This window comes from Astatotilapia calliptera, chromosome 8, assembly GCF_964374335.1.
Source record: "Astatotilapia calliptera chromosome 8, fAstCal68.1, whole genome shotgun sequence".
Taxonomy (NCBI): domain Eukaryota; kingdom Metazoa; phylum Chordata; class Actinopteri; order Cichliformes; family Cichlidae; genus Astatotilapia; species Astatotilapia calliptera.
In genome coordinates this window covers 13,160,844-13,180,144 of record NC_137429.1, presented here as the reverse complement: position 1 = coordinate 13,180,144, position 19,301 = coordinate 13,160,844, and the positions used below count along the sequence as shown (strand labels likewise).

The 19,301-nt window shown below is 38.5% G+C and overlaps 1 protein-coding gene across 1 annotated transcript in view; it reads right to left on the bottom strand.

Moving 5' to 3' along the window:
• Window positions 1-19,301, bottom strand: part of LOC113028419 (zinc finger protein 385B-like) — an 86,812-nt gene that overhangs the window by 47,830 nt on the left and 19,681 nt on the right. Inside the window, exon 2 of the mRNA XM_026178664.2 lies at window positions 3,861-4,136. Coding sequence (XP_026034449.1) covers window positions 3,861-4,136 — 276 coding nt within the window. The remainder of the gene's footprint in view (window positions 1-3,860; window positions 4,137-19,301) is intronic.

Genomic DNA, 19,301 nt, shown 5'->3' with positions numbered 1-19,301 from the left:
GAGAATGGCTTCCTGACACAGGTGTGTGAGAGAGATCATACAAATCCCTTTATGGGGTTGAATTTTTATTGCTTCACTAATTTTTCACTATTCTTTTTTGCTATTATTTTTAAGGTATGTGCATGTGCCACATTTATTTTGTAGTAAAACTCCAATGATCAGTTGTTTCATCCACAGAATATCAACTATTCTTATGATGGATTTTTTGTGTTCGTTATTGTTCATATATTTTGCTTGTAGCATTTTAAATACAAACATTTTTGCTTTTCCTTGTCTTCTGAGGATACATTAAATATAACTTGGTTCACTGGACATTGCAAAGCAGTTGGAGACGATGCCTTTTGAATACAGATTGCATTTTTTAATTGTTTTCAGACATTTTATTGACCATACAATATCAATTATCTGAGGGGAAAATTGGCAATGGAAGACATTAATTGCTATATATTTTAATCTGCAGGATCTTTTAATGGTTTAAGTTCAACTTAAAACATTAAAAGATCCTGCAGATTTGTCCTAAATAAACAGTTTCATAAATAATTTTAGGTGGAGAAACTGTTCGCTGTTTACTGCTCAATTCACAGCAGCTCAAACAAAATGAGGTCAGATGCTGTGGGGTTCATTTAAGTCGTTCAAACATGGCAGGTGTGAAATCAGCCTGTGCCCCTTGTGAAAAATCGAGAGGGCCTCTACCCGGAGGGACTGATGAGTGACTCTCATCTTATCCATCAATTAGTGGATGAGATGGTTGTGACAAAACGACAAACCACATCTAATAGTGCACCACAAACAAGCCTCTTGTTCACGTTTTAAAATAGTTGATTTATCTTTACAGGAAAAGCACAAAACATTTACCAATAATGACTCAGCATTCATCATCTGTCATAGTAAACAATATCAAAGTTAAATGTATCTTTAATCTGCAAATCCCAAAAATTCTACACTGTGCAAAACTATCCACTGGGCCAAATTTGAATCCTTCATAAGTTTTGGCCAGACAGACATCCCTGTTTGATAATCCAACAAAGCAACCACTTCACCAGATACACGTTGTGTAGTTAAACCGTAGCAAGTAAGATGATGTTGAATGAATGAATTGAGTTGCAGTTCTTCAGTGTTAGCAGGACGGTGAACATTAGGCAACATTAGTCAGAAGAAAGAGAGCTCAGAATCAAATCTGAATCCAAAAAAAAAAAAAATCAACGATAACTGAACGCCCTGCTGACATTAAGTCCATTTCCCCCTGATAGCTGCTTGGCCAGTTGGGCTTTTTTAGGCCTCAGTCACAAATGCATACTATGACTGGCGATATCCTGGCAACCTCTGGTTGTCTGGAAAAAGTGTCACATAAACTGGAATATTTGTCTTCACAGTAAAAGTTGTGCCTTCCCATTGTAACCAACATGCCCAACTTTTTAAAAGTTGCAACTTTTACTTTGAAAGTTGGCAGTCTCTGTTGCTGGTTTGCATCGTACTCTTCACACTTTCACTGCCACCTTGTGAGTTGTTTGCAAGTGTTTCTTTCCATCAGAAAACATAGCAAACAACTGCAAGGTTTTTAGCTTAGCACCTTTTTTGTGACCAATATCACCCAGCAACTTCCAAAAATGATTTGCAGGCCAGTCCTGGAATAAACACTTTTACGGATGATCACTAACCAGTCTCTAGGTCTGTGAGACTGGGGCCTTTAATAAAACTGACTTTGCTAGTAATGAAAATTGCTAGATAAGATGCTTGATACCTAGCTTAGCAGCAAGCTGGCTAACCTTAGTTTATGTTCTTGCTGCAGTTGTCCCTCAAAAAGATATACCTAAAGTCACAACATTTCATTGTTTATTGTCCTTATGTGCAGCCTGTGTGTTCTGAACCAGTCATTTGTTGACAATAATGATTAGTGCACTCAGTTTTTAAGCTAATATTACACAGTGTTGTTCAACTCTGGGAGCAGAAGACAAACACTGAGGAAAGGCACTTGTCCCAAGTCCTTATCATACAAGTCACGTCAGAGGCTGTTAAGCAACCAAGTTGGAGGTTTAACTGATTCCTGAGTGAATCAGGAAATAATAGTTTGTTTCTGGACACTGGAAAGTAAAGAAAAAGAAACTACAGAAAATAGAAGAGGCCAAGAAATGTTTCATAATCACCTTTTGCACTGGATCAGTCACACACTCTTAAGTATGAATGATGACCTGCAGAGGCTATTATCTGATATAGAAAAAGTCAATACCGTTCTGATGGAACAATGGATATAATTTTTTTAAATTTAATATTCTGTATTAGACTGGTACAGTTAAATGTGTGTGACATGCCACCAGCCAGAACGAGTCTCATAAATCAACATATAAAAGCGTCATTTTATTGGCCAGTTGTTCATTAGAGGCTGAGTACTGATTGATCAAGCTGGTCAGCGCAGCAGAGTGACACAGGTGTTGGTGAGTGAAGGTGATTAATGGCCCTTCATCAAAACAGGTGTGGAGAAAATACTTGGAAATGGTGGGGAGCTCCACTGGAATAATAAATATATTTCTCAATGCAAAGCAGCTCATGGTTTGCAGATGTGAACATTAACCACAAAGCACCAAACAGAGCAACTTTTATGGAAAAGATGCTGAACATCAGAGTAGCTCAAAACCTCATAATTAGCAATGAACTGCAAAAGAAAGAAAACTATATCAAACTTATTATGCCAGGAGATGCAACAGTATCGTGTTAGCAGATACTTGTCAAAGAAAAACAATGCATAAGACTCACAAACTAAGCCGTGTCTTCTTTTCTGTTAGCCAGACGCACTACACTGGGAGATCTGATTGAAAGAAAATAATCACTGGAAATACAACAGCCTTGCAGTAAAAATGGATTAAAAAATGATTTTCTTTACTGTTTTTGTTTAACAGTTGGTGATCAAAGTGTAATAAATTTAAAAGAGTTTGTCGTGCAGGTGGAAGATATGAGATTTTCACTCAGTTTTTCATAGTTTTGCAGCGTCTACATGCTAATCCTAAGGGCGCTAAGGGCGAGCGTGGCTCAAGAGTTGGCAGTTCATCCTGCAATCGGAAGGTTGCCGGTTCGAGCCCCAGCTTGGACAGCCTCGGTCGTTGTGTCCTTGGGCAAGAGACTTCACCTACTGGTGTTGGCCAGTGGGGCTGATGGTGCGATATGGCAGCCTTGCTTCTGTCAGTCTGCCCCAGGGCAGCTGTGGCTACAACTGCAGCTGCCTCCACCAGTGTGTGAATGTGAGAGTGAATGAATAGTGGAATTGTACAGCGCTTTGAGGTTCTCGAAAAGCGCTATATAAATGCAATCCATTATTATCCTCTTTAATCAAAATTTTCAGTCACTTTCTCACAATTGTGAAATTACCCTTTTTAAAAAAAATAAATAAAAAAATAAAGCACATTTCAACCTGTCATTGAAAAACAAAAAAAACAACCTCAAGTGTAACTGAAACTGTTGATGGCTCTGTCCTATTTAGGTGCTCCAGTTCCAGGGCTGTGGATTTCTGCATGATGTCCCACTGGCATGGCTTGCTGGGACCATTAAATGTAATAAAGTCATCATTCATTTCATTAGCCGAACCTGTGGCTTTCCTGCTATGACAAAGTTAGAATCTCTGTTGTGGTCTATTGCTGTGGAGACAACCTGTGTGAGCTGCATGAGCCCATTTTTGAAGCTAAACACTGAAATGCTGATGTATAAAAGTCTGAGCTAACTTTTAAACTGAAAAGGCTGGGCCCTTACAATTTACCATTCAAATACCGAGCTGGGTAGATATTTGCTTTTCAAATGTGAAATTTAGATATTCTGTAATGGCCTCAAAAAGGACATGTCAGTGTTTTCTTCGAGTCTTGAATCTTTCCTACCTGCACTGACAGCTTTTGCCAGTCGGCGGAGTCTTCTCTGATGAGTCTTCCCTCTGTAGTGGATCTGTGCCTGGGCACTGGAGTTCAGCTGTATGTTGCACACCTGACACACAGTGGCACTGCCGCTGCCCTGTCGCCGCTCCCGTTTGGCCTTGAGCCCAGCCCCCATCCTCCTCTCTTCTTCGTCTTCTTCGTCTTCTTCCTCCTCCTGTCCCTCATGGCTCTTCGGAGGAGGGCTGCTCTCCATCCAGTCACTGGTTTTTGGACGCTTCATATCTGGCAATAGAATAAAGATTTGAGGTAATTAATCAAAAGAGGTAATGACTTATATAAATTAGAAACAATTGTCTGAATGTGAAATGCTTAAATATTTTTCTTTTTATGTGTATGTTGTACAAGCCTCCACAGGGGGGCAACAGAGCAGCTTGACTTCATCAGAGGAGATGACTAGTGATCTTTTTCAGTTTTATGCAATTTTATGTGCATTGCTATTGTACTGGTTGATTCTTAAATGCACAAAGGGATTTTTCCAGCTTACAAAGGACACTTTTCACTTGGACTTATCTACATCCTTTGTACAATTTGTCAATATGAACAGATGCATGTGTTAAAAATCTTTGACATCGCATTAAAGGACTCAAAACACTCCGTAGATAAGTATCTTGTTCCAACATCTCTCTATTTATCAGATAATAAAAGCAGATTCCCAGGGGAAACACAAAGCGACATGCTGCTTTGTGAGAGCACGCAGCCCTAATACCTGTAATGGCTTAGCGATTATGACAGACTGACAGCATAAATCAAGCTGCAGCTAAACACAAGCCATGCTATGAATGTGGAAATGTCACCCAAAGCCTGAGTGAATTCTTTGTTTTGCCTCTGTTCATATGTTAATGGCATCAATTAAGCCCTCGTGATGTCAGGCATTTTATCCGCTGCCTTGCCTGAATCTACCCCACCCCCCAAGGCAGCTACCATTTGCAATAAAAATGGTAGCTGCCCCACTAAAAATTCAACTTGACAACATGAAAGTGGAATGGAAATGCGTTGAGTGGAAGTCATCAGTTTCCAACCAGCAACACGGACTTCAAAGCTGCAGCCCATCACCGCAATTATTTGAATAAAAGTGTGACAACGGGCTGGCACATGAGTAACTGGTGAAGACGGTGACTAGAATAAAGTGTCTCAAAACACGATTAAAACATAGAAAGCGTTACACTCAGTGCCATTACAATCGCTAAACGGCACGTACAGACTGATTTTAAAAAAGGGAACATGTAGAACAGGAATGCCGTGTGATTTCTGGCCAGGCTGTTAAAGTGTTTTATTTCTCCCTCCTCACAACAAAATATGCATTTATATGTATATTTTACACAGTTTGTTATGCAAAACTGTTCCAAACACTCTGACCCTCTGAAGTCAGTCTGAAGCTTGATTTAGACTTCTGAGGGAAATTTTCATCCTAACTGACATGGTAATCGGAAACAGCCCTATTCGTCATAGGGTTGATGAAGGATAAATCTATCTGCTCTTGTCTGCTGGTGTTGTAATGGAGAAATTAATCAGAGAAATGCTTCCTTTCTTCTTAATGTCTGCTTATATGATACAGTATCTACTTACAGTGACTATAACGTAGCCAAACAATTGTTTTGCTTTTGTTTATACAGCAGCAGCACTTTGCATTAGGTTAAGTGTATACCTCCCAACTCTGCAAATCTGGTGAAGGACTTAAGTTATTCCAAAAAAAGAGAGCATAACATATGAATATAAACTAAACAAAGATTATTTTTTAGTAAAAATGATGAACTATTCTGCTCTGAGTGCTGCTGGATAAGTGCTCAGACTCTTGTTTTCACCTTGAAAATCAGCACTGATATGACGACAATAGGAGTAATTAAAATAAGAGTCATCAGAGGATGCACCAGCTAACTCACTGTAAGGGCATTTTATTTACCAATACAGGAATTAAAAGGAAAGTAAAAGCACCAGAAGTCAGTTTACTACTTCTTTGAGCTCAACTAACCACAGCACTTGGATTACTTCCAAAAAAAGAAAAAGAAAAAAAAGATCATAGCATAAACAATACAGAGGTAATATTTTTTAATAATAAAGAACAAAAAAATTCATGCAAAAGAAAACATGATAATGATTATTCTTATTCTTGTTGGTTTCATATTTTAAGTGTTAAACTATGTATTTCAAAATAAGTCCTGGCTTTGCTGAATTGTCCAGTAATTGTGTTTTACTCTGGTTTTACTTTACTCGCCTGCAAAAGACAGAAGGACATTTCAAATTGAAAAAGGTATGTGCATAAATTAAAACAGAGGGACTGAGAACAACCCCTTCATAGCATTTTAGAGCAGTTTGAATAATAATTCACCAGTGTGCTGACAGGACCAGACTCCTGTCAAAAAGCAGCAGGCCAATCAGACCTCCTGCTGCTGCTTGATGGGCTAAAAAGCCATAAAATACAGAGATGCAAATAATGGACATAAAGATAAACAAAGAAAAAAGCTTGTTCTGGGAAAAAAAAACTAAAAACTAAAAAAACCCACCCTGCATAATTGGCACAGCCAAATATTTAAATTTCCCACTTTCAGTCCTTTAATTTTAGATCCAGAAATTTAGGTGGGGACTAAAATTGAACTGTGCAAAGTGAGACACTAGAATGACTCTTCCCCCCAAAAAGTGATTTATAAAATGGAAACTCTACATATAGATTTTATTTAATTATTCAGCTTTTTTAAATGTCTATTTGTTTATAACACTAAATGCATCACGTTAAAAATGTCATGATGTAGTACTTGTTTGCTTTCACCTAACCTCAGGTACATAGTTGCTGTTCTCTGCGTGTCTGAGGTACAATATGTCTCTACTGTTCTGAGTGCTGCTGGATAAGCGCTCAGATGTTAGTTTCACCTTGAAAGTCAGTACTGACATGACGACAATTGACGCGGTCAGTCCGGGGGAGGGCTGCACCAGCTAAGTCACTTTAATGGTTTTGTTTTGTCAAATACAGGAATTAAAAGCAAAACGCAAGCGCCAGAAGTCACTTTGCTACTTCTTTAGGCTGCTGAGCTAACCACAGCACATTTACAATGGTACACTTAGTGTCAGTAATGATAAATGAGTTGTCTAAAAACAAACAACATTTAAAGTGAACTCTAACATTTTTCATACTCCTTCCTAATATATACAAAAGGTCATACAAAAGATTCATAAATTACAGTCCCCTAGAGGGTCATTTACCAAAAAGCTGAATGGGAATGCTATTCAAACTGCTGGTTTAAAGTACTGACACATATTTATTCCAAGTCAAGCATGGCTCAGATGCTCATGTTTGCTAATGTCTAATAGTGTACACTGATGCCACTAGTCTGTGTTTTTACCCTCCAGGACCCTGGAACTACATTAGCAGTTCCTCTTACTCAACTTGATGTGGTCAGCTGGACTTAGCACCAACAGCCCCATTAAAACAAACAACTTTGAACAGGTTGCCTGCCGGCCAGCAGCTGCTGGTTCCTGCTGGCACTTGAGTTTGGGCTGCTCTGCCTGTCTGGCACCAGAGATGGCAGCTACAAACAGCCCAGTCTTCTACTGGGGACCAAATGGCTGAAGTGACCAGTGCTCCACAGCACAAGCTGTGGCACCTGCAGCTGAAAGTGGCAACCCAACATAAAAACTTTGAGCTGCTATTTACCATAAAATACTAATTTCTGGCGATGTGGTTAAGCCCCATCAAAGATGTAACTTGGAATGGGACAGTTGGGACAAAATCCCAGAGCATCAGATGACCCCTCATACAGAATGTACGTCTGATGTGTTACATTAAATCCTAGAAGTCCAGCTTTATTTTCCTTATGAACTGAGTGTTAAGTGCAAAAATTGGTGCAAGAAAAGGCACCTCTTGGAAAGTTGTGATTGAAAAAGGCATGTTTCCATACATTACTTGTACTTTCTGACGGTCAACAGTGCAACAGTTTATCAGAGAGTATCGGTAAATGAGCATTTTAAATTAGTTTTTAGCAAACATAGCAAGGAGAGAAAGGACAGTGACTTTGCCAAGTGCACGAAAGATGACGTAGTAGTAGTATGTGCAAGTTTTTGTAAAGTACTGAAACACTGTTACAGCTTCTATACTGTAAATATGACTACTGCCATATATATGTGTATGTGACACATCTAGAAGCTGGTCAGTTGGAAATGAGTGTTAGATGAAGAATTCTGTAAATTGTTCATTCAACAGTGTGGTTGGGTTTTTTGTTTTGTTTTTTATACAGTTTCATCCAGTCAATCTGTGAGCACCTGTGGTTAGCGGGCTCCTTTAACAAGGATTAATCTGTTTTGGGCTTGTGGTAGTTATGCTAGCTAAAGATGAAAACGAGTGTTTATAGCATAAGGTCAAATAAATATGTCTCTTCCCCCAACCTCTGACTGCAGTTATTGTCTGTAGTTCTGGTCAAAAGCTGGGATGATTATATTGGTATTGATTATTGTTATATGATATTATCTGTTCCACTTGTCTCTGTGTTACAGAGAGACAAAGACAGAATCTTAGATGGTAAACCCGAAATATCTGCCTCGGGTTCTGTCATAGAGTTGTTACACCTGTGGGCCTGATTAGATACATGTGGTAGCTATTATTACAACATCACGTATAAATGATTCATTCTACAATTGAATCACCTTTCACTCACTCTAAGTCCTTTATGATTCATGAAAGAACAAACAATTGGGACAACTGATTTAAAACCTATTTTATAGAAAGTTTACAAACTCAGCAGACTACTTTTACAAATTCTTATCTGATTAGTGAATTAATAAAGACTGTAATAGTTGGTCTTAGCATAGAAAACAGAATAGCGTCCCTTCAACAGGGATACGATTGTTGCATACATTTCTATGACATTACAACATTAATTAATGTCAGAGCACTAAACAACATTGCATCACATCACTTTCCATAATATTTACTCTAAAAATAATAAAAGACATTTATGATGTGCTATGATGTGATTTAGCAAAACTCCACTACTGCTAAAAGATTAAAACTTCTGAGCCAAATAAAACGTGTTGGATTTCCTGCCCTTTCATGATGGAGCTGTAAAAAGGATGCAAAGTTCACTGTCCTGTAGATGTTCATTTGGATCCACTACATAGATTATATGTATTATGTCTATTACTAAGTTATGTTGACATTTACTTAAAAATCCACACTATGGCTGAGACCCTGTGATTTAAGAACAGATTTAAATGAGTGGGAGGTGTGATGATAAAAGTCAACGTAACATTATAAATAGAAATCATAAAGAAATTTCTTTCCCATTCTGGCATAGCAATAAATAGCCATATTTATTAGGCTTCTTAACATATTTTTAAGCACTTGGACACTTGGGGCTGACTTTCCGGTAGTACTCTAGAAGCTACTGATAAGTCCCAGGGAGCCAATAGCATCATCTTAGAGTATCACTGTACCCTGAGAGGAGTTTAAGCACCCGAAACTTAGTCCTTTTATCTATGATCATAGTATCTGTTATCCTTTTAGCAGTGTAAACTATCTCCCCCAACAGCTCTTTACATACCAGCACTCATCAGCTTGCTTGGTTGTTGTTCCAGGATGAGGATTTAATAGAAGCCAAGAATACACACCGATCAGCCACACCATTAAAAACGAAATAATAAAACGGCTATCGGACCTGCCAGGGCGTGGATACAGGACCTCTGGGGGTGTCCTGTGGTGTCTGGCACCAGGATATTGGCAGCAGGTCCAGAGGGTTTCCAGTGGTCTCTGTGAAATGTGGGGTCAGATCTCATGGCTGCTTGGTCAGGTTGGAGTCTGGGAAGTTTGGAGGTCAGGTCAGTGGTTTGTGCACTTTGTTCCCTGAACAACTCCCAAGTACTTTTTGACGCATAGAAGGGAGCACCATCCTCATTGGCGGGAACACTGCATTATAATGAGATGTTCAACATTATCCATCTCACCTGTCAGTGGTTTTAATGTCATGGCTGATCATAAAAGCCATTTTATACTCTTAAGTTGATGCTAAATAGCTGCAAGCTGCAGTTTGAAGTTATTAGGACCTCAAATGTCCCTGAGGTTAAAAAAAAAAAAAAAAAAAGGGCCTTCATTTTTGTGTTCTAACCAATACTCTGAAAGAGGGAAATAAATGAAGTAACTGTTGGTAACCCAGGCTATTGTATTTTCTCTTAGCCTGTATTCTCCTGATTTTTAGCTCATTTTAGCTTTCTCAATACTGAGAGTTGTTTTTCCATTTATCATTCATCACCTGCTTCACCATCTGCGTCTTCATTTTTTTCAGATCCACAAACGTACATATACAGGCTCACATATATACATCCAAACTAATAATTGGTTACATGTCCCTTCTTGGTAGACACCATCAACTTTCTGGCACAATTATAGCTGAATATTAGACGACTGTTCTTGTCACAAGTTCATTTAAATCGGCTGGTTTTCTGGCAAGGACCAATAGTCCAGAGATTTCAAAAGGGCTGAGGTGAGGGCTTTGGCAAGGTCATTCCAGAAGCTTAATGGGCAATTTCTAAACATCTGTTCAAATAATGTTATGAAAGTACAAGTTATTTGGATGTGGCACCATTTTGCTAAGTTATGAAAGAGGACACAAACTGTCACCCTCAGATGAGAGGAACGTGGTTAGGATGTTCAGAAACAATCTAGGAACCACCAAAGCTCAAGATGGTCATAAACTGGAAACTGCAGGAACACCAGCATTACTGTTCACAGTAAAATGAGTTATACTTTGCCATGGACCAAGAGGACGCTGACCAATAAAAAAAAAGCCTCTGCTCCAAAATCGACACCTTCAAGCTCAACCGAAATTTGCAGCTGCCCACATGGACAAGCCAAATACCTTTTGGATAAAGGTTTTATGGTCAGACGAGACAAACATTGAGATGCTGTTGCCACAATGGGATGAGGTATGTTTGAATGAGTAATGCTGAGGCTTTCAAACCTGAGAAGAGTGTGCCAGTTGTCAATCATGGTGGTGGTACCATCATGCTCTGAGGCTGTTTTGCTGCCAATGACACTGGTACACTGCACAAATCTGATGGAATAATGAAGGAGGAGGACCACCAATGCATTCTTCACATTTACCTAAAATCAAAAGCTAAATGGTTAAAACTTGAACACAGCTGGGTGTTTCAACAGGACAATGGGTGACACATGGGTGTATATAAACCTCTGACCACAACAACTGCATCCTGAGTAAGCAGTTAAGAATATTAATGGATGAATGTTTTATTCGTTTGACCCTGACTTGATGTGGCCACCCGGAACAACTTTGCTTGGCTAACTTATTTAAATAAAGGATAAAAAACATAATCTCAAATATTAAATACTACATTGCTGTCATGCCTGACTGTTGTTAAAGAATTCCACCTAATGACTTCTGTCACCACTCAATCAATAGACCACATATAAAAAATAGTTCCCCTGCATCCCTTTGTCTAACACTCATGCTTAGTGTCTTTGTTTTATGGCCTGAGACAGCTGCATGGAAATGACCTGTCAGGTTCATAAACTACTCCATCAAGGGACTCACTTGTAGCTGCAATGTAACGTTCTCCACATGGGTGCCTACATAAACGAGGGATCATTTCATTTCAACCTGACATGTAAATGGCTCTTTACAAGTCCCTGCTTGAAGCTCTTATTTGTGACAAATCCAAAAGAGTGCTAAAAGTATACGTAAGACACAATTTTAGTATATTTGACTTATTTTTTATGGAAAATATAGTATAGTATCAGTGCTTCTGAAAGGTTAAAGGGGCTTTGTGGGGTGTTACACAGAGCCTAAAAGCTAACAGCAGCATTTGTACAAACTCCGGCCAGGTGGATCCCGAGCTGACAGACTGTTATAAAACTGGCAACCTGTTAAGCCTGTTTCCCTCAAGCTGCTCTCTCCGTCTGTATGATGTGCCGTTGTTTCACACCAGGGGTGAACATGTTTATTACTGAGCTCTGACAAATGAGGGCTTTTCAGTTAGCTTGCAGAGAACAATTTTTCATTTTGACTAATGTTTAATTTTTTTAAAAGAGTTCATCATCAGCATGTGTGTTATAACAGCGTGTTTTCCCAGTGTGTCACTGTATAGCGTGGCTATTCTCTCTATAAAGCTGCACTTAATTCCCTGCAATTATGCTGTATATCTATTACATTATAAAGGCTATGTGGTGATATGCTTTTATTCCTCGACTGTATCCTCCACATATCTGTCAATATACAGCTAAATCTATAATAATCGCATAGAACTACAAGGTGGCATAGGAATATCTTCCAGGGAACTAAGTCCCCTATTTAGACTGGCCTTTAAACATTAAGACAGAACAAATGCAACACCCCTCCAGGCAGCTAATCCTCCTGAACTTCTGGGCACTCTTTTTAGTCTGCGATCAAGGAAACTTCTTGGAATAAGCAACCTAACCGAGATGTGTTGAGAGGTGGACAAAGGCCTTTAGCTATTTTACGCAAGGCAGCTGTGAATGGGATGTTTTGGTGCATGCATATGCTCTTTAAAAATGGCATTAAACCAGACACTGATGCCAAGATGCCTTCTCTCACTGCAGCACCTGTCACTGTTCCATTACATCAAAAGCAGACGTCAGCAGACGAAGCACTTGGCCTGCAATGGAAAAATTGGACCGTGGCGGAATATGATGTTTCTAATAATCACTACATACAATATATCTGATGAGAGAATCATTTTCAGGGGTGTGTACTGTACCCTGTGAAGCCTCCAGAGCTACACAGCTTTCACATAACTTACTTCTACCATCAGACACATTTTTTCAGTCCTGACACTCAGAATAAATATTAAGTAAATGAATAACAGAGGGACTACAATTACAGTTGTGTCGCTAGGCAACCATGCTCATCCTGTGTGAATATGACTTTGAACCATTTCCACACAAAGTGCAGGTCAATTATGCTGTAATTTGTGCTGAAAAGGCCAAAAAAAAAAAAAAATTGGTAAAAACCCACATTCTGCAGAAAAGCACATGAAAAAGCATGAGCAACACAGTAAATTTTTCCAAGAGCTGGAGGTAGGAATGGGATTTTCATGAATCTGAATCCAGTTTGGAATTGGTATCAGCTGGACTGAATCAAGAGGTAATAATAAAATAAATAAGAATTAAAAACAAATGCAACCACAAACACTAAAGCGTTGGAAAGCAGCAGGATTTTCCTGTTGAATGTATTAAAATAAATTGGTAGAAATGTTCATGCAACATATGCTTAAATAGCATGGATAATGCAACATTGAGAGGCTGTCAATTATTTATTCTTGCAAACCACAGACACATCTATTATCAGAGGTCTGGTTTTTATTTGCTCAAAGAAATATGTAGTGATTTTATTTTGCTATGATAGCTCTAGTGAGCTACACTCACGGATGACTGAGCTACCATATCTTTGCATACCTTCCAGCAAACTGTAGCTTTGAGACTGAGGATGAAAGATTTAGAGAGGACTTTCTGAACGAGGAGTGAGAAACCAAATGTAACCCACACTCAGAATCCAGCTGGAGTCAGAGGGGAGCCGTTGATTGCATGCAATCTATTGATCACTGTGCTGAATCTGGATACATCAGATTACAAAACAACATTACCTCAGCTTTGGTACAATGGGGAAATTTTATGATTGGTCACCACTTTCAGCCAGTTTCCCCTTACATCTTACAACTCTGACACTGAAAGTCCATCTTCTGGTTCCAGTTTGTGCCCCAAAAGATAAAGAGAAAACTGAGATACTGAGTCAAAATAGTGGGATCAGTATTTTAATTCAGTGCTGTTGAAGTCTGTGGAAGGAAGCTGTCAACTGTTTTTTGTAAGCTGAACCTCAAAACCTAAACTCAGGAACCAGTGCAGTCTTTTCAGAATTGCATTTATATAATACTAACTGTTTAATAGAGGAATGAAACTGTTAACTGTATTGTGGTCCTTGTGTGGTAATTGCTTTGTACTATGGGCATTAAAGGTGCATTAAAGGACATGATGCTGAGGACCAGGATTTGCTTACTGTCTAGACAGACTAAAGGGAAGTTATCATGCTGATTTTCAGCTCTGTGTATTTTTTTGTAGGATTCTAATAGAGTACCTTTCAATGACTGATGGTTCAAACTGCTTATTTTACTTACATTGTCCCTTAGTTCACCTGCCTGAAGCGAGTAGTTTTAGCTTGATTACCCCTCCCTCTAAGTCAATATTTGTATTTATTTTTATATATTAAACCAATTCCCCAATCTAATCTTAACCAACTGATTTGAGACCAAGGTAGGGAGAGTAAGTTAAAAAAAAAAAAAGGTATTTTAAATTTTGTTTATGGTAAGTAGATGAAGACGAAGGATGAACTAACTGACCTCAGTATGATGGTAAAGTAAGGGATCTAATAAATTATAACTACTTGTAGTCAGTATATCAGTTTATGTCAAAGCTGAACCAATTACAAGTCAACTAACAAATTAGTTAAGGTTTGCGATTAGAATAAAAGTTAAAAAGGTTAATAAAATGATACATTTATCATAAAATATAACAAACCTTGACAGTGAGGTCTTTATTAAGAAAGGAGTCTAAAGATATACATGACTCACCTGGTAGACTCAAAGTTTAAATGCAGTGAAGTTACACAAACACACCACTGAAAAAACACAGTGGGCATCGCACACAAAGAAACACCAGCAAAGTGTACACACCATTTACCATATGTATGTATGTATGTATGCCATACAGACACAACTGTGTTGGCGTACATAATCCCAGAGCATGAGTGGTATGTGTCAGATCTCTGTGACAAGGTCATTTGCAAATGTTCCACTCATATAATGCAGTGATTCACTCTGTTAGGTAAGTGAGTGGGAGCTGTTAGTAGGATGCATATTTTTAGTCTCTACATTTCCCTTTAGACTCAGCTGGTACTGGGAACTTGGGACACTGATGATGAGCACGTGCATATTGCTGTACGCAACATTAAAACTGTAAAATATAATGTTCTACTGGGGACAACTATGATGTAATAAAACTGGAACGGATCTCTTATCACACTTCAACCAAAATGAAGCCATAAACTTTTTTTGTGTGGATAAAAATATAAATGTAGTATTTTGGTTGTAATATGAATTCGAAATTTAAATTTTTCCAAATTTTGGTTTCAGTTTAACTTACAGAAAAATGGTTACCTCATCATACCGTTTCCCTACTCTTGGCAGGAGATGACACGCAGTAAATTATAAGAACAGATTTAAACAGTATATATCATCTGAATAAAATCTGTTGACTTCAAAAATCATCATCAAACATTTAACTTATTATTTTTACAGGAAGATACTTACTTACTAAGACTCAGGTTAAGTGTAATTGACAGTGTTGTTCCCACCCAAATTTTGATGCAACACAAAATATTTTAGTGTACCGCATGTGAAGTCTGATTATTAACAAAATATACAAATGTTTCAAAGTTTTTTGGTTTCTAATCCTGACTGGGACCTTTCTATGTTTCTGTGTCTTCACATGTGTTGCCTGTGCATGTGGGTTCTCAGCTATGGTTCTCCCACAGTCCAAAGACATGAATTTTAGGTTAATGGGTGATTCTAAATTGGCCATAGATGTGAATGCTAATGCAACAGAACTGCGGTCTGTCCAACATAAGGTTGCACAAAAAAATAAATAAATAAATATTGGATACTTATTTAAAATTGAATTGATACCAACAGTGCTATCTTTGCCTCCACAGCTTCACACGGTACTGCTGCACATAGACAGGTACACTGCCCCTCCCCTCTCTGTTAAGCTGGGCATACACTGTGCGATTTTTGGCCCATTTTGAGGAGATTTTTCAGTTGTGCGACCGTTTTGGGGATCGGCCCAAGTTTCGCCTTAATCTATGTCGTGCATCGTGTAGTATACATGGGGTAACGAGAAGCGATTAACACTTCACGACCAGCTCCCAATCATCAATTGTATGGTCGCAAGAAAATCAAACCTGTTTGAAATCCTGTCGGCCGTCGTGAGGGTGTCAACGCAGCCTCTCACAAAGCGCACACTCAAACAGAAATGGAAGTAGAAAGATGGAGTAGCATGGAAGTGCAGCGTGTGATCTGGACACAAGCGATGGAGGCACAACTTGTAGAACTTTGGCAAGCTCGATGTGGCCTCACAAAATTATCAGTATAATAATTTTGTGAGGCCTGTATAGTGTGAGACCCTGGATCGTGACCTATGAACTTCTCACCCCTGAGATTCAATCGTACAGTTTGAGCAGGAGCTGAATAAGAAAATTGCACAGTGTATGCCCAGCTTTAGCTGAACATAGCCCCTCCCCTCACTGGCAGCTAAACACAGCCGCGCACCCACACTAGCAGCTGAACAGTAGAATAACAAACTTGCCCAAGTGTCTAAAGGACTGACACTCCACTCTTAACCCTCCTGCCATCCTTTAAAAAACTCACACCCATCACCCTAGGGACCATTCTCAGCCACGCCATAAAAAGACCATATATCCATATCTTATTCCACTTTAAATTAGCCAACCTTGTAAAACTACTTCTCCCTGAAATATTCATGTAAAGTTTTAATTATATTTTCGTTGTTTTAACCCTTCAAATCCCAGTGTTATTACATGAGCGCCCTGTGTTATAAGCCCCAAAAACCAAAAAACGAAACTAAATATTTCCACAAAAAACCAGTTGAAGTAATATGTGATTGTCATTATAAGTAGGCCTTTAGATGGACCAAAGATTGGCACCAACATACATTTTGACCTGCCATTATTTTTTTGCATTTTTTTTGCAATTTAAAAATTAAAACTTCAAGGCCCTGAGTCTTCATTGACATCCAAGAAAAGAAGAAAAAATAAAATCATATGATGATAATTTGGGGTTGAAAAATAGCATTTATAATGGAAGTCAATGGGCAGAAAATGGTCCCCAGGGTGATGGGTGTGGGGATTTCTGCTGCTCAGCCATTTTAGGCTGATTTAAGGAATTCACACTGGAATATTAACATTGACAGGTAAAAACTATCCTGTGGCAAGTTTGGTTATATTCCACTGAACACAGTGGAAATGGCAGCCATTTAACACATAGCAGTGGCACAAAAAGGTCCCAAGAAGGCAGGAAGGTTAAGAGCAATTATGAGCAGTCAGTAAAGCTCCCGTTTCAACATTTTAGTATTAAAAAGGTTATCATAAGCGTTGTAATCTGACTTGCACAAACATTATTATTAGTTATTTATATATTAGCAATTATCTGATAATCACATTAGCCATATGCTATTATTAACCCTTGTATGGTGTTCGGGTCTGTGAGACCCGTGTTCAGTTTTTTTTCAAAAGAAAAATTAAACAATTAATTATTTTTTCACGTGTAAATGTGTTGTGTCTTTCCACTCACTCCACTTGATTATAACTGATTTATTTATAACATTTTATATAAAAGAAAAACGAGAAGCACATTAATTCATAAATGTGATCTAACAAAGGTAAAGGGAAAAAATTAACCATGTTTGCTGTTCATATGTCTTGTAATTGGGATGAAGTAAACATCTGTTGAGTAATTTAACATAAAATTGTTTGATAGTGTTAATTTGGAAAGCCAAAACTCTAGCGGGTCCACCAGACCCATGAACACTGGCTGAGTAACAAAAATACGAACACCACACAAGGGTTAAGGTAGTGGGCAGCAGGTAATAATGAAATCATAATGTCAGTGCAGAAGCTAAGCAGCATACACTGCCATCAGTCTTGCTCATCTGTTATGTTAGACAATGTTTAACAGTATGACATTTTTTCCCCTCACAGTCCCAGATTGAAACTGAGAGCAGTCTATCAGCACCATTTTCTGCTGCGATATCAAAATAACATTAACTACTTTTCTGGGTATCAATAGAGTGTGAAATAATAGTAATGGAATAAAGCCTGGACCAGCGTTTACACTGTCTGTTGCCCTGTGACAGCTGGTATAGGTGCTAGCCACTCCATGACCCTGAATTGGATAAGGGGAAGAAAACTGATGGATGGGTAAGTATTTATGAAGCATGAAGTATTAATGAATATAACAGCATCATTAGACGTAGTCAAACTATAAAGTCAGAGAGAATTAAATAGAAACAAATAAAAACACATGCTTCTCTAAGGTGGCTTTGCCAGATTCCCAACAAATGTACGTGTTTGGCATCGATCTTGTTCACACCTCACAGCAAGGACCACACACACATACACATGCGCCCACATGCTACTGTCTGTGGTGCGAGATTAGGTTCAGTGTTAAACAAAGAGGCAGAGCAGGTTTCTGACATGCCAGCTCTTTAATTAGACCACTGGTATCTGAGGATATACTCACTCACTCACACACACACACACACACACACACACACACACACACGCACACACACACGCACACAGACACACAAACTTGCACTCAGCCATAATTTTAGAGGACATTACACTGACTTACAGAAGGTTCACCAAAAACCAATCCAAAATGCATCTTTTACCTTATTCTAACCTTTGTTGCAAGTCTGCACAAAAACTTAATGATTGATGACGACTTCCTTCAAGGAAGGTGGGTCCCCACAGTGTAAATATAAATGTATTTATGTCCCCACAAGATAAGAATTATACACACACACACACACGTTATGTGTTAAATGTAATCAGAGTTGTCTGTCTAGTGTTTCTCACAGTGAAACACTGCCACGAAGAGATATGAGCCAATCAGCTGTCACCTTCACTGATGTATTCAGAGGCTCCAAGTGACTAGACAGCCCGGCATGCCATCTCTTTATCCAAGTATTGCACCGCATTTGAAGACATGGCCAATTCAACTAACTATCTAAATCTTATGAATTTAAGATTTAACACATCTTAAATTCATAAGATGGTCAACAACAAAAATGTATAAACTTTAAAGCATTATCATCCACATACTGTAGTATATTAAATTTCATCTCAGCATAGCACACTGTTACGGGTTTAATAACAAAGCCAACAGATCAGGAGATATTCCTTCATGGAGAATTTAAAACACATGAGCTTTTTCCTTTAAAAAAAACAAAACAAAACAAAACATGATTTTATATAAACAGAAGTAATGCTGGGCAGAAAATGTTGAAAATTGTGCTTCATTTATTTTTATCAACAAAATTTTATCCCAGGCCTTGTTGCAGGGTTTGCTGTGTGTGTGTGTACTTTGTGTTGTGGTTACCTGTCTATACAGGAAATTGTAGGAAATGCAAAAGACCGGCCAGTGTTCTCCAGAGCCATTTAAATCGTACCTTTGCTTCATCTCTTTGTCACAGCATCCCCATTTGTTTTTGTTTTTTAGTTATCATAATTTGTTTCTGACATACCCTTGCCAACTCATCAATGCACCCCTTTACACCACTGATACAGACTTACAAAA